Genomic DNA, 15,241 nt, shown 5'->3' on the forward strand with positions numbered 1-15,241 from the left:
GAAGCACTGTGTGGACTAATAGTGCCACGTGAGAACCTGTGTCTTGTGTGTGCATGCGTATGAAGTATGAGTATGTGAATCGGATGTGGGTGCATTGGTGCCTGGTGGCGGCCCCGCCAGGGTGCAAGTACATATTGTGATGCAGGAGAACAGGGAGTGTGTATAGGTTAAGGAATAGGGAAGACGGAGTGTTGCTTTTTATACTGAAAGCTTCCAAATTCTCAAAGCAACTTGGCATTTCTTGTCACATGAACCCTTTGAGAAAGGGTTAGTGAGTGATTCTGAAGGTAAGTGAAAATTCTGAGGGTCAGGGAGATCAAGTGACTTGTTGGAGGTTCCCCGAGTGGTAAGTGATGGATTTAAGCTCAGGTCGTCCCCATGCTATTTATCGCACAAGGGGCTGCCCTCGGGGCTGGGACTGGCCCAACTGGCCTTCCAGTTTCCATTCTTACCTTCATCATTGATGTAGGCATCCCAGTCAAAGGTGTAGTTGCTAGCCCTGCTCTCCTGGCTGCTCCAGGTGTCATTGTCGTACCACGTATCATTGTCGTACCACGTATCATTGTCGTACCATGTATCATTGCTGTACCACGTGGTGTTGGTGTCGTTGAAGGGCGGGGGCCAGCGCACACACTTTTGCCGCAGGTTTCCCATGAAGAGCTGTAGCCCCACCAGGGCAAAGACACTCAGGCAGAAGACAGTGAGGATCATCACATCCGACAGCTTTTTCACTGACTGGATCAGGGCCCCCACAATCGTCTTCAGTCCTGACCATACGGAAGGGGAGAGGATGGAGGGGGAAGCCAGAAGGGCAGATTTCTAATTTTTCCCTCCAAGGCTTTGCCTACTCCAACTCCTTCCAGACTTGACTTACTAGGGGCACCACTTCCCTGAAGCCCCACACTTCTCTGATTACATCCTCAATCAGGAACCTTCGAATGGCCACAGAATCTCAGCCACTAAAAGAATGGATTATAAAGACTTCATGGGCTGCTGCCTGATCCCTAGAGCAACACACAAGCACATGGTAGAGCTTAATACATGTCGCTAGGTCAGTATAGGTCAGCACTCCAAAGCGTGTTCTGCAGGACACTGCTCTCCCAAGCTGTGCTCTTAAAAGGGGGGGGGGTCCAATAATGTTTGGGAAAGGCTGTATATTCCACTCTTGGAAAGTCATTGTATAGATCAGCTTATCAAAGGCTCTGACGAGTCATACCGAAACAAACAAAAACTTTAATACCATTTTCCTTAACTTGTCTGACCACAGAATCCCTTTCCTGATAATGCCTATTAACCCCCAAAGGAACAAGAAGGTTCACTCTGACAAGCTCTAGACTGACACTGCACTACCTTTTTATTCTGTGCCTTCGGATGGAAAAGGCATAAAAACCTCTTCTAGAATTCCAGGGATGGATTCCCACCACGTAGGGAAGAGCCATAATTTCTTCCCTTGGGCCAAATCATAGTGTCCCTCCCTTCAATATCAGTTCATTTCCTTTTCTTATCTTGGTATAAAGAACAGGTGTTCAGCAGCCTCCTTATGAAAACCCTCCTGAGCTCTGAGGATCCTGGGAGCGTGGCGTAGAGGAAAGGTGTTTTGGCCTTGGCTCAGAGGGCAACATGCAGTGTGAGACCTTTGGTAAGCACTTTCCCTATTGGGGTCTCTTTTCTAAACTGCACGTGAGAGCTTTGGACTAGAGAACTAAAAGGTACTTTTTAGCATCAAGACTGAACAATTTCCTCTCCTCCTAGAGCCTCTTTTCCATCCCTTTTCAGATCATCTTTCTCTTCTGTAGTGAACCTTCTCCAGTTTCTCCACATGTTTTTTTGAGGGTCTGGATGATCCGGGTTCTATTTATTTCCTGCTTCTCGATGCATTACTTTGGAATTGCCCGGCCTCATGGCTCAGTGGATAAGCTCTATGTTCCCTATGGAGCCCTCAAAGCCGGGACTTTCCATCACTGATCTCTTTGTGTCTCAGCTGGTGGTCTCTGCTCTGTCCCGTCTGCTTATTTAACACACACACACACACACACACACACACACACACTACACCCACGTGCCAGGCACTCTTCTAAGCACCTTATTGATATTAAAGCATTTAATCTTCATAACAACCCAATGCATGACACTATTATGTATTATCCACATTTTACAGATACTGAGGCACAGACAGGTTAAGCCACTTACCCAAGGTCAAAGTTAGGAAGTGGTAGATGTGAGAATTGAACACAGGCAGGCACCTTGCTATTCTGCCTCTCAAATGCCCATCCTCCCGCCTGGGACCTCTTCCCCTCTCTGGCCATGGGAACCCCATGTTGTCCAGACGTTGGTGTGTGCTCTATACACACAGCCTGGGAGTCCCGTGACCCTGGGTCAGTCTCCTGGAACTTGAGTATCAGGCTCCAGGCGTGGGCCTGGAGGGTGGCCTATTGACCCGGGCAGAGGGTCCCTGTACCTCCCCAGTACCTGGGATGACGGTGATGGTTTTCAAGGCTCGCAGAACCCGAAAGGTTCTCAGGGCTGAGATGTTGCCCAAGTCCACAAACTCCGTCAGGTACCTGTGGGGGACGTGGGAGTGGGATGAGAGCTGTGTCAGAGCCAGGGGTGGGTGAGAGGGCAGAAATCCTCGTAGTTGGGGTTCCCACAGGGGTTAGGGTCAGGTCAGACATGCCAAGCTTCCTGTGGGGGCCTGATATTTGGGAAAGATAGTGCAGGAGCTTTGCTGGGGAGTGGAGGTGGCAAGGGTGGCCCAGCTCTCCCAGGAGGTGAGGGCCTATGGGCCTGGGCCCAGGGCTGCTGCGTGTGGTTGCACATGGCATGTGGAGGGGGAATAGGGGAGCCTCCAAAGCAGACCCTGGGGATGGAAACTCCTAGAGCTGCACAACTCACGGTCTTTATGCTTGGCCTGAAGCCCCTACAGTCCACCCCTCGGAGAGGGGCAGCCTGCTCAGCTACTCTCTCTGAGGCCTGGCCCTCTCCCCTTCCCGGCCTCAGCCTCAGGATGCCCTTGGCCCCTGCTCACGCCATCATGATGACGCTGAAGTCCAGCCAGTTCCAGGGGTCCCGGAGGAATGTGAAGCCATCGATGCAGAAGCCTCGGGCCAGCACCTTGATGAGGGACTCAAATGTGTAGATCCCTGTGAAGGTGTACCTGGTGGGGAAATGGCCAGCCAGGGCCAGGCATGTCATGGCCAGGCAAGGGTGCTGGTGGTAATGATGGACCTCTCAGGAGAGAGGATCCCAGAAATGAAATATGCTCCCCAGGGGGCTGAGGACATTGGTGAGAGTGACAGTGGATGCCATCCCGGGGGATTAAAGTGCTGATGGGTGACAGTGACAGTATGCGTCTCCCTGGAGGACAAGAGCAGTATCACTCTGAGCATCCTCAGAGTGCAGACCCCTGGGATGGGCTGTGTCCTAGGGCCAGCAGGGCGTGGGAGTGGGGTCACAGGGAGGGAGAGACTTACTCCACGTTCTTGGACCAGGGGGGCGGCTCGCTCATGGTCATGAACACGCAGTTGGTCAAGATGGTGATCATGATGAACAAACTGAACAGCGTTGGGGGAAGGGTCAAGGAAAGTGAGGGAACAGGTGGGGAGGGGAGGTGGACAGAGGACCTCCTCGCCCAGAACCCAGCACGCCCAGTTTTGCTTACGCCTAACGTCCCCTGCCTCCCCCGGCCCTGCGCTCGCCCCACTCGCTCGGGCAGGATATGAGTGGATGAGCACCTTGATGGCGCCTCGTCTGATGATGCTGAAGGGGCTCAGCATGTAGAGAGCGGGCGTGGCAGAGAAGCGGAAGATGGCTTTGCCCTTGTTGAGGACGATGAAGGTCTGAGGCAGGGAGAGAGCTGTGAGGCCTAGGGACAGACATACAGATGGACAATGGACAGACAGGTAGAGGGCACCCTCCCAGGCCCAGACCTTCTTGTCACTGTAGTAGGGGTCCAGGTCCTCCAGGGGAATGCCGATGACCTCCGGTGGAGGGTCCCCAAAGATAAGGGGCAGGTTCTTGCCAGCTTCCATGTCACTTCGCGGCTTCCTTTCAGGCTCCTCGATCTCCATCTGCTTGTTCCGCTGCTGGCGGGCCTCCTCCTCCACTGCACGCTGTTCTATGGCTGCCAGGGACTCCCGGGTGAAGGGGCGCAGGCTTTCGGGGCCCAGAGGCACCAGGATGGGCAGAGACGGACGGGCCATCCTTGCATCCTGGGCTCAGGGTCCAGGAGGGCAGCGGGCAGCCGGGGCAGCTGTAGTGTGCAGCCCCGCTAGGTGCTGGGCAGCCACCCTGCCCTGGGTCTGCTGTCCGCTATTCACCTCCTGCCTGCCCAGGGGCCAGGCTGGCGAGGTGGGTGTGCAGGCCCTCTTGGGACTGAGAGACGTGCCTGCAAGGCCCGGGCACTGTTGTGGCACAAGAGCATCACCCCTGAGCCCCACACCACATTCTCCCCATAAGGGGGTGGGCTGCCCTCAGGACTGATGGCTAGCCAACCAGATCCTCTTCAGCCTTGGGGACTTGGGGTCAATGCCCCAGTGCCCTCAACCGTCTCCTGCACCCAAGCTCTGGGAACTGTGTGGTTTCCGCCTACAAAGACAGAGAGAATCACAGCTGGTTATAGCCACATAGGGCCTCTATTCCAAAATGAGGTGGAAAGAGTCAGATGTGTAATGTGCTGGTGGGTCCAGAGGATGGGCTAAGACGAGGCCTGGGGGAGATCAGCCTGAAGGAGGAACGGCAAAGGGATTTCATCGTGAGGGCCAACTTGGACTGGCTGCTATTGGCTGCCTGGAAATGTGGGCAGAGACCATCGAGGTTGCAGCCAGACTCAGTGCAAAAAGACAGCTGTGATTGATTAGAGATGTCTGCCAGGGGCATGAGAAAGAAGAAAGTGGTGCCTCTGCCCGTGTTTGCCACCTGTCCTGGAGGGAAGGGAAAGATGTGGGCATGTGGAGTATCCTGTCCTGATCTTTGGGGAAGTGTGATGATGGGCTGGAAGAGGGAAGAAGGAAGGGCCCCAGGCCCTGCAGAGTGTCCCACCAGCTCTCCCCCATAGGACCTATGGGATCTAACCCATGGGAAAGCAGGGGATGCTGGAGCAGGCAGATGCAGGGTGTGTGTGTGGGGGGGTCCCGTAGATGCTAATGTGGAAGAGGAAGACACACAGGAAAGGTTGTGAGCACGAGGAGGTGGACAGTTTCAGCGGTGGGGGCAGGGCTAGAGATGCCAGGGACTGTTTCTGGCTGCATGAACAGGGTGGATGAAGGGCCCCCCCCAGGAGCGTTAGAGGCCTGTGAGCACTGTGTGGACCGTGGCTCCTGGGCCAGTCCCTCAGCCTCTCCTGGCCCCTGCCCAGCCCTCCTGAGCCTTTTCCCTGTGGAAGAGAGGTGGTGGGTCACTTACTGCAAAGGCCCTGGGGAACGACCCACATTAGTAGGCAGGCACGGGGAGACCATTGCAGCCCAATCACACACAGCCACAAGGCCCACACAGACACTCAGGAACCACCCCTCCATCACAGAGGCTCAGACAGACCCCCCCAGAGACACCCAGAGCTACACCAAAGGGCAGCTTTCTCGCAGCAGGCTCACATGCTCCAGCAGTGAGCGCCTGACCCCGGCTAGGCGAGCGCAGGCACTTCCTCAGGCTTGGTCAACAGGTGGGGAGGGTGGCCCAGGGAGCGGCCAGAACCATTGGGCAGAGCTAGCCACGCCCTGGCCTGGCTGCCCAGCTGCTCCCTACCATCACCCGGGGAGTCGGGGAGTCGTGTTTCCACGGGGATGACTCTGCTCATTTCTGCTGACCCCGTCCCCCAGCTGCTCATTGGCCCCATTGTGTGTGTGGGAGTGTATGTGTGAGCACACGTTCACACACATGTACACACACACACACACACACACACACACAGCCTGAAAACACCCCTCACATGGACCCCACAGTTGTGCCCTGCCACTCAGCACCCACCTTCCTTCCTTCATCCGCATCACCAATCCCATACAGACATACATACAGGAGACGCTGACCTGCCAGATGACCCTGGACGGACCCCATGGCTGCTGGGCACCCTCCCAGTTCACAGGCCCCACTTGGCAACAATCCTCTGGCCGATGCTGCCCACTCTGTCCTTCACAGCACCCCAAGTGGGACCACAGAAAACCAGACCGACTGGCCCCAGCATCTGAAACTACACTCCCTGGAGTCACCAGACGCCCCCAGTGGTTTCTTCTCAGCTGGCCCTCCCTTGAACATCTGACACTGCCACCGCATTTCTTCTCAAGAGAAGAACCTGGCCTGCCCCTCTGGCCACTCTCCTTCTCTGCTCTGTGAGCTCCTCCTTCCTGCTCCTGGAAGACACTGCTTCTCCAGGGCCTTGTTTGCAGCCGCGGTTTCTCTTTATAGCACACACCTCTTGCCCTGTGTCCTCCTCCCACCTCCACCCACCTCCTTTCCGTGGTTTCTATAACTTTGCCACATCTGTTCCCACCTTCCCAAGGGCCCTAGACCCGTCAAGTTTGGCGCCTTTCACACGTAGCCACAGCCTGCACAGCTCTTAGGTCAACGGTAATTCATGGGATGCTTGTGTGTTTGTCCTTTGGTATCTATCTGTCTCCTCCACCAGACTCCTTGTGGGTTGGAGCTTGGGGTCATCACTGAATCTGGTGCCTGGTACATTGGCATCAGACCCATAGATGGCACAGCCAGCCTGACATCTCCTCCTGCTGTCCCCTGCTCCTGCTGGACCCCAGCTGGCCGCAACCGGACTCCTCATCTTTCCCTTCAAAATTCGCACGTCACCTAAATTCCTCTCCTCCTATGCTCTCCACCAATCCTGAAGCCACTTCACATCTGGATGTCTTATGTGAGGTGGAAAACGTCCTCCGTGGCTAGGCCAGTTGAGGCATGGTTTTGGCTGGTGGCTACTGGAAGCATTGTGATGGTACGCCTGGTCGGTTCCCAAGGCCTGATCCCTTAGGCTCCCTTTCAGCACCCATGGGGCTCTCCATCCTCCGGGCTATTGCTGCCTCATTACCCCTCACCCGCTCTATTTAAATAACCTCCCACCTGCCTCCCTACCTCTCAGCAGGCTCCCCTCCAGCTCACCATCCACATTTCTAAAATCACAAGTTTGAACATGTCATTCCCTCCTTAACCCTTCCATGGCTTCCCTTTGTTTAATAGTGTCCACACTCCTCCTCATAGCTCCCAAGGCCTCCATAATCTGATTCCTACCTCTACACCCACCCCTCCCACCCTCTGGCCATGCTACCTCCATTTTTACAAATGGACCAAGCTGTTTCCCACCCCATCCATGTCTTTGCTTATGGTCTATTAAGCCTCCTGGAGGATCCCTCCTTTTTGTCTTCCTGGAGAGCTTTAATTTGTCTTTCTAGACTCAACCTATACAAAACTCACCACCTCCAGGAAATCCTTCCCTGGGCATGCTGGCTGAGAGAATCACTCCTTTGTGCCAGCAGTGTGCCTAAAGCTCAGTAAAAGCTTAGTGAATGAATGAATGGATGCATTAGAGGAACGCTCCACTTTAGCCCCTTTTTCCTTTAAGTGCACCCTGAACCTAAATCATAACCAGGAACTGTATCTCCTCTGACATCGCCTCTTCCAGCGCTCTCCTCCCCGCTCCTACCTCTGAGCTTAGCTCAAGTACTGGCTGCTCCTTCCTGCCTTCAGTCCTTCAACCCTGCCTTTCTCTCTCCCCGTCAGACCCCTCTGAGTTCACTGCCCTCCTCCTACACCCTCAGTTACAAGAGCCATTATCACAACTCCACCCTTGAAAATACCCTCAACTCCAGCCTGCTCTCTCCTCCTACCCCACTCGCCTGTGGAAACCCCAGCTGGTCCGTCCCAGCTAAGCTGTCTTGTCAGCCACTGAGCAATTGGACGTTGCTGCAGCAAAGGCAAGACCTGGCTGGTTTCACGTTTGACTTCATGGTTAAGCCCCAGGTTTGCCCTCAATTGTGCCCTGTAATTGCAGGTTTCAATGGAAGCCTCACTTTTCCACGTTTTGAGAACAATTACCATGTTTCCCCGAAAATAAGACCTAGCCGGACCGTCAGTTCTAATGCGTCTTTTGGAGCAAAAATTAATATAAGACCCGGTCTTATATTATATAAGACCAGGTATATATTATAGTATATTATATTACATTACATCATTATATTATATTATATTATATTATATTATATTATATTATATTATATTATATTATATTATATTATATTATTGACCCGGTCTTATATTATAGTAAAATAAGACCGGGTCTTATATTAATTTTTGCTCCAAAAGACGCTTTAGAGCTGATGGTCCAGCCAGGTCTTATTTTGGGGGAAACACGGTATTTCCTGCCTTTTCTTCTTTCCTCAAACCTTCTACACTCTTCCTCACGATGCTCCCAGCTGGTGACTTTGCCTCCAGTCTTCACTGAGAAAACAGGAGCCATTACACACTGTCAAATCGACAACTATCTTCACTACCCACAACCCCTTCTTCTTCCATCTTCAGAAGAAGAATCACCAAAGGCCAGGCCTTCCACTTGGGCTCAGGCCCCGACCCCTCTTGCCTTCCCAAGGACCTTATTCCCTACCTATCTTCTCTCTACCACCATCGACCTCTCCCTTCGTCAAAATTATGGCAATGGTGAAAAAACTACCCTCCTGGCCTCACTCCTCCCTTCATCTATTGCCTTATTTTTCTGCTCCTCTTCACAAACCAACTTCTTGGAAAGTGCCTACACCAGCTGTCTGTGCTTCCTTACCTTTCGTTTGCTCTCCAACCCATTCCAACCTGGCTTCCATTCCCCCAACTCAACTGAAATGGCTTTTGTCAAGTCACTAGCACCCTCCCTGCTGCCAAGTCCACTGAACACATTTCTGTCTTCACCTCCCTCAACCTCTCAGAAGCATTCAACCCAGTTGGCGGTAGCCCCCTTCTGGAAACACTCTGCTCTCTTGGGTTCCATGAGCGTACACCCATCGTTTCCCTACTGTGTCTCTGGCTGTTCCTTCTTAGTTTCCTTTGCTTGCCCCTCTCTTTCTCCCCGATCTCTTAAGTTTCTCAGGACTCAGTCTGTGTCTGGATGGCATCACTCCTGTGACTGTAAATAGTGCTACAAGAATATGATAAACTTCTCTTTTGAACTCCAGGCTGATCTATTCAACTGGCTACTGGACCATTCCATGTGGGTAACTATCATGTTTCCCCGAAAATAAGACCTAGCCGGACCATTAGCTTTAATGCGTCTTTTGGAGCAAAAATTAATATAAGGCCTAGTCTTATTTTACTATAAGACCGGGTCTATATAATATAATATAATATAATATAATATAATATAATATAATACTGGGTCTTATATTAATTTTTGCTCCTAAAGACGCATTAGAGCTCATTGTCCAGGTAGGTCTTATTTTCAGAGAAACACGGTAAGAGGCATCCCAACCTACAGTGTCTGAATGACACATCTGTGTTCTTCCATTGCTCCACCCACAGTCTTCCTCAGCCCAGGAAATGGCACCACCATCCATCTGATTTCTCAAGTCAAAAAAAATCGAGGCGTCTCTTTGAATTCTGTTTTTCCTCATCTTCCACATCCAGCCCATCCAAAGTTCTATTAATAGCATCTCCAAAATATCCCTAAGCTCACCTTTTCCCCCTGGTCCGTATCACAATAATCTCTTGCAACAGCCTGTTTCCTGCTGGCAGCTTTTGTCCTGTCCCTCCAAACCAGTCCCATAAAGCAGCTGGTGATCTTTTAAAAACAAGAAACCAATCATGTTATTTCTCTTGCTTCAATTCTCCAGTAACTTCCCTCACGCTTAGAATAACACCTTTCTTGTGGTGGCCTAAAGGACACTGGTGAGCCAGCCCTTATCACCTCTCCAGCTTTGTCTCCTGACCTCTCCTTCCTACTCTCTCTGCCCCAGTCGCCCATCCGCACTCCAGCTCCTTGACCACTGGGATCATGCGTACCTTTGGGATTTGCTCTCCCCAGAGATCTTGTCCCCTCCCTCTTCACATGGACGTTCCTTCTCTGCCCTGGTCTAAACTCAAATGTCTCTTCTCCAAGAGGGTTTCTCCTCCTCTACTTTATCACAGCTCCCCTGTGTTTCCCTTGACATCATTTATCGTAACTGGTAATTGCTTGTTTATTTGACTGATTTGTCTGTCTCCTCCACTAGACCGAAATGCCAAGACAGCCAGAACTGTGCCTGTCTAGGTCACCATAGCCAGTCCCAGCACTGAGCATACTGTAGGCACTCAATACGTGTTTGCTGAAAGAACGAGTGGATGAGGTTTGGATACAGACCTTTCCAGGGATAAAAAGGGATTCTGATATATTCCATCCATCCATCCATCCATCCACCCATCCATCCTGTTTATAAACCAGAAGCTGAGCTAACCCTGAGTAGGACACAAAGGCGTACCAGTTGGACATGCTGCCTTTCCCAGAGCTGAAAGTGGGGAAGAAGGTGGACATGGGCATATGTATTGTGTTTCCCCGAACATAAGATTGGGTCTTTATATTACATTTTGCTCCAAAAGATGCATTAGGGCTTATGTTCAGGGGATGTCATCCTGAAAAATCATGCTAGGGCTTCTTTTCTGGTTAGGTGCTATTTTCGGGGAAACACGGTAACTTTGAGATGAGAAGGTGATGCCTGCTCTAAAGAGGGGAGGAGACTGTGCTCTGGGAGTTCAGGTGGATGAGTGGTTACTTACAGGTCAGGGAAGAAAAGATGTAGCTTTTCATTTGGGCCTCCAAGGATGAGCAGGTTATGAACACAGGGAAATGGAGGGAAAGGACACTCCGGGGAGAGGGAACAACCAGAGCAAAGACAGAGGCAGGACGTAAGGAACTACACTGGTGTCAACATTTGTGGGGCACAGAATCTGCTTAGGAATCTGGGGGAGGTGGGTTGGGCAGCTGGGCCAGGGCCTTCAATGACAGGCCCAGAATTCTGGACTTCATCCTACAGCCTTGGAGAGCCCCTCACAGGGCTGGTGGGTTGGGGTGGGCCAGCATGTAGATACCTTCTGCCCACCTGTTCAATGTATCTAGAAGAGATGGGACAAGCTGTGTTGTTTTCAGTAGGCACTAGTGGAGGAATGAAAAGATACCTGGGAAGTATGCATGGTGATTTCCTGGAGGGGACAAGCATGACAGTACCCCACATCATGAATTGGGTGTCACGCTCGCAGATCTCCACGTGGCTCCTCCAGCCACAACCTGGAGTAAAGGGGCTAGTGTGACAGCTTGATCCCTCTTTCTACCAGCCAGAGATCAGACTCTGGCTTCAGCCCTGTTCCTAAGATGTAGCGGCTAAGGTCCTGGGTTGGGGGTCTCCAGGCAACTTCACTCCACTGAATTCAAGAAAGTTGGAGTTGTCAGGGCCTGAGAGATCAATGAATCCAACACACTCATGTTACAAATGGGGAAACTGAGGCCCAGAAAGGAACAGCAACTCTCCCCAGATCACACACTTATTCATTCAACAAACATTTCCTGAGCATCTGCTCCACGCTGGGCTCTGATTTAGCCGTGGCAAAGTCCCTGTCCTCCCTGAGCTTGCATTCCAGAGGGAGGAGGCAGATAATAAATAGGGAAGCAAATAAGATAATTTTAGAGAGTGATAAATGAGAGGCTGAGCCAAAACTAAAACCCAGCTCCCTGGGCACCAGGGCCAGAGCCCGTTTAGTAAGTGAGAAGCCCATCGGAACCTCTGTTGAAACGGAAGTTTGGGTGGAAGTGGTGGGTAAAGTCAGGCCATCTTGAGGGACTGGAGGTGGTGCGCAGACAGGGTTGGGGGGGGTAGGGAGGAAGGGTCGGGAGTCAGGGAGCCAGGTGGGGCCAGCTGTCTGCAGGCAGGGAGCCAAGGGTTAGGAGCTGGAGGGTGAGGTGGCTATTCTCTGGAGTAAGTCCAGCCCAGCACTGTCTCTCTCTGTGGGGTTGCCAGATCGGAACACCCAATTCCAGATATAGTCTGACCACAGAGAGAGAGGCCTTTTCTCTCTGGCCTGGACACCCTTTGTATTCATTCATCCCAAGATGGCATTTGCTTCTTCAGCAGCCAACTCACAAGGTGGAGTTTGCAGTCACCACTGGAGCTTTGTCTCACGAACTTTGGTCACATTAGATCTTCCCCATACTATAAACTGTGCAACTGATTTTTCTCTTTTAAAGCCAGGTAGACCTCAACAAAATATTAGCAAGTAGAATCCAACAGTGTATAAAGAGAATTATACACTATGAACCCGAAAGTCAGGTTCAACATTTGAAAAGCAGTTAATGTAATTCATCACGTCAATAGGCTAAAGAAGAAAAGCCACATGATCATAGCAATAGATGCAGAAAAAGCATTTGAAAAATCCAACACCCATTCATGACTTAAAAAAAACAAAACAAAAAGCAAACTCTCAGCAAACTAGGACTAGAAGGGAACTACCTCAACCTGATAAAGAACATTTACAAAAAACCTGCAACTAACACAGTTCTTGATGGTGAGAAACCAGAAACTTTGCCACGAAGATGAGGAACAAGGCAAGGATATCGCCTCTCACCACTCCTTTTCAACATCGTTCTGGAAGTTCTAGCTAACACAATAGGATAAGAAAAGGAAATAAAAGGTATACTGATTGGGAAAGAAGAAATAAAACTGTCTTTGTTTGCAGATGACATGATTGCCTATGTACGAAATATGAAAGAATTGACGGAAAAAACCTCCTGTGATGACTATAGCAGGGTTTCGGGATGCAAGGTTAAGAGAAACCCAGGTGTAGGATTTTACATCTACCAGGACTATGGTGATTTCCCCTTGTTCATTGCATCTCACCACCTCCAGTCTTTCGTGAACGCCTGTTGGATCTTCATTTTTCCTCTCAGTTCAAGGCCATCTCTCAAAGCTGAGTGTCTGTGATTGTGATTGTCCCAAATTATTGGCCAAACAAGGCTCCAGACAGGAACCACTACCCTCCTCCCTCCTGCCACCGTATGCTTCTAGAATCTTCTCTCCTAGAATACCTATGCTTTCAAGGAGTGTCCTTCAAGCATTCAGGGACCCACCTCGCTGCACTGTATCAACCTGAAATCCTCCAAGAGGCCTCAGCCATGCTTTGCCAGCCTAGGATGGAAAAGCTGCAATGAGAAACTCCCCTGGAAGATGGAGGATAGATGTGCCCTGCGCCTCACAGCCTTTCCTGTTCACTCTGGGGAACATCCCTGAGGATGGAGAGATGGTGGGTAGGCTGCAGGCCCTGCTCAGGTCCCAGGCATCATCTCTCCTGCCAGTCAAGCATATTCTTCATCTCCAGCAAAGCTGTTGGTCACCCACTAGTGTCTGGCTGTTTGGTTTCTCTGTGGATTGGAAGCAAAATTACCCAGAGCTGCATGTGGCCAATAGAGACCTCTACTCACGCTTCACCTGCAGTGGGGGCTCAGACTCAGAACTTTCTGAGAGAGTGAAACAGCTCCAAACTTTTTCTGTCCTGGCCAAAGAAAGCATCGGACGTCCGGGTGGCCTACCTCCCAAATTCCTACATTCCCACTGTGGCCCAACTCCAAGAATGCAAAACGGATCCCCAGGTCCCCCTAGTTGTAGATCTCAAGTCACAGCTTTTTCTCAGCTGAGGCAGGCTGGAGGTGGGGGTGGGGATGCGAAGGGGGTAGCTGTGTTGTTTGTCTGTCAGCACTTAGGGCCTTGGCCTTGGCAGGTCAGGGGCCTGGAGGAAGTCCCCCGCGTGGCCCTCCCCTCCTGGTCTAACACTCTCTGCAGAGGAAATCTGCTCCAAGAGATTTTGGAGGGCAGCCTGGAGCCTGGAGCCTAGTGCAGAAACCTCCGGACACTCAGGAGCCCCAAGGGTTCCGGAAACAATTGGGGTCACATGTGGTGCTCCTGGGTGAGGGGTGGGCTGGTGCTGACTGCAGTTTTCTATGTGGGGCTCACTGGGTCAAAACAAGCACCCCCTTTTTAGGCATCTGATTCAACCAGCTTGATGATTTGTCTTCCCTAAGGGGTAAGAATGAGAGCGGTAGTCACATTTATCTTGTACTTACTGTATGCCAAGGCTGCCCTCCTGTTTAGAATATACTGGCAATCCCTTCCCCCACAATCTGCTCTGTTCTCTGTCAATTCCCAAAGACTCTCTAAGAACATTGGTTAGTTTTCCTCCAACTTGTCTCTCTTCCTCTTAATCCTGACCCTTTCCCTCCATCCAGAGTACTTCTAGTTGGCTAGCGGCCTGATGAAAACCCAGATGGGCTGTGTTTGGGTTTTGTGAGCAGTGCCCCCCTTCCCACTAACCCCTCCCAGATCATCTGTAGGCCCTGGAAGCCCTTTCTTCCCCGAAGCAAAGCCCTGAGGGGCGGCCAGATGGCTCAGTTTGTTAGAGCGCTAGCTCTGAACAGCAGGGTTTCCGGTTCAATTCCCACATGGGCCAGTGAGCTGCTCCCTCCACAACTAGATTGAAGGACAATGACTTGACTTGGAATTTATGGGCCCTGGAGAAACACACTGTTCCCCAACATTCCCCAATTAAAACAAAACAAAACAAAACAAAAGGGAGTCCTCATCCTAGACTACCAAGCATTTAAAAAAAAAAGAAGAAGTAAAGTCCTGAGAATGGGTTTCTCCTTCTAAGACTCAGCCTTACATCAGAGGAATGGATCTCATCTCACGATGTAGAATTCCAGCCCTCAGTCAACGTGGGAAAGACAAAGACAGGAGGAAGGTGTTGGTTCCTCTGGCCCCCAAATCTCAGCTCATTTACCCGTCCTGCTGACATGCGCAGCAGGCCCACGAGGTGGAGGCTTAAGAAATATTACTTGATGAAAAGCAGTCATGGATACATTCATTTGATGCTTCCCACGTGCCAGGCAGTGTTGCAAGTACATTCGTTATCCTAGCTAATAAGGGGCAGAGCCAGTATTTGAACACAGTTCTTCGAAGCCAGATCCACATGCCTGTTACTACAAACACTGTCTCCCTCCAGGCTTTTGGAGAACTGGGCTCAGCATGGCTGCCCTCCTCCAGCACAGGGCACATCCAGGTGGAGGTCCCATCCAGGTTGCCCCCTGGGCTGGGCTGACCCTCACTTGTCTGACCTCTTCAAAGGGCAGGTCAGAGATCTTGAGTCAAGCCCCGGAAAGGTGTGGCTGGGGTGGGTATCCAACAGGCCCTGCCAGGACCAGGCTCAGGCCTCCTGGGGCCTTGTGTTGGGAGCTGTGGGTGGTGGGGAT

The 15,241-nt window shown here is 51.4% G+C and overlaps 1 protein-coding gene across 3 annotated transcripts in view; it reads right to left on the bottom strand.

The window, feature by feature from the left end:
* Nucleotides 1-15,241, bottom strand: part of SCN4A (sodium voltage-gated channel alpha subunit 4) — a 43,508-nt gene that overhangs the window by 23,910 nt on the left and 4,357 nt on the right. For all 3 annotated transcript variants that reach the window (XM_033091019.1, XM_033091018.1, XM_033091020.1), the window contains 6 exons: nt 3,927-4,584; nt 3,718-3,836; nt 3,471-3,560; nt 3,026-3,154; nt 2,470-2,561; nt 453-767 (listed from right to left, as the gene is read on the bottom strand). In XM_033091019.1, coding sequence (XP_032946910.1) covers nt 453-767; nt 2,470-2,561; nt 3,026-3,154; nt 3,471-3,560; nt 3,718-3,836; nt 3,927-4,199 — 1,018 coding nt within the window. In that variant the 5' untranslated portion in view covers nt 4,200-4,584. The remainder of the gene's footprint in view (nt 1-452; nt 768-2,469; nt 2,562-3,025; nt 3,155-3,470; nt 3,561-3,717; nt 3,837-3,926; nt 4,585-15,241) is intronic.

Source organism: Rhinolophus ferrumequinum, chromosome 21 (genome assembly GCF_004115265.2).
Source record: "Rhinolophus ferrumequinum isolate MPI-CBG mRhiFer1 chromosome 21, mRhiFer1_v1.p, whole genome shotgun sequence".
In the NCBI taxonomy this organism is placed as follows: domain Eukaryota; kingdom Metazoa; phylum Chordata; class Mammalia; order Chiroptera; family Rhinolophidae; genus Rhinolophus; species Rhinolophus ferrumequinum.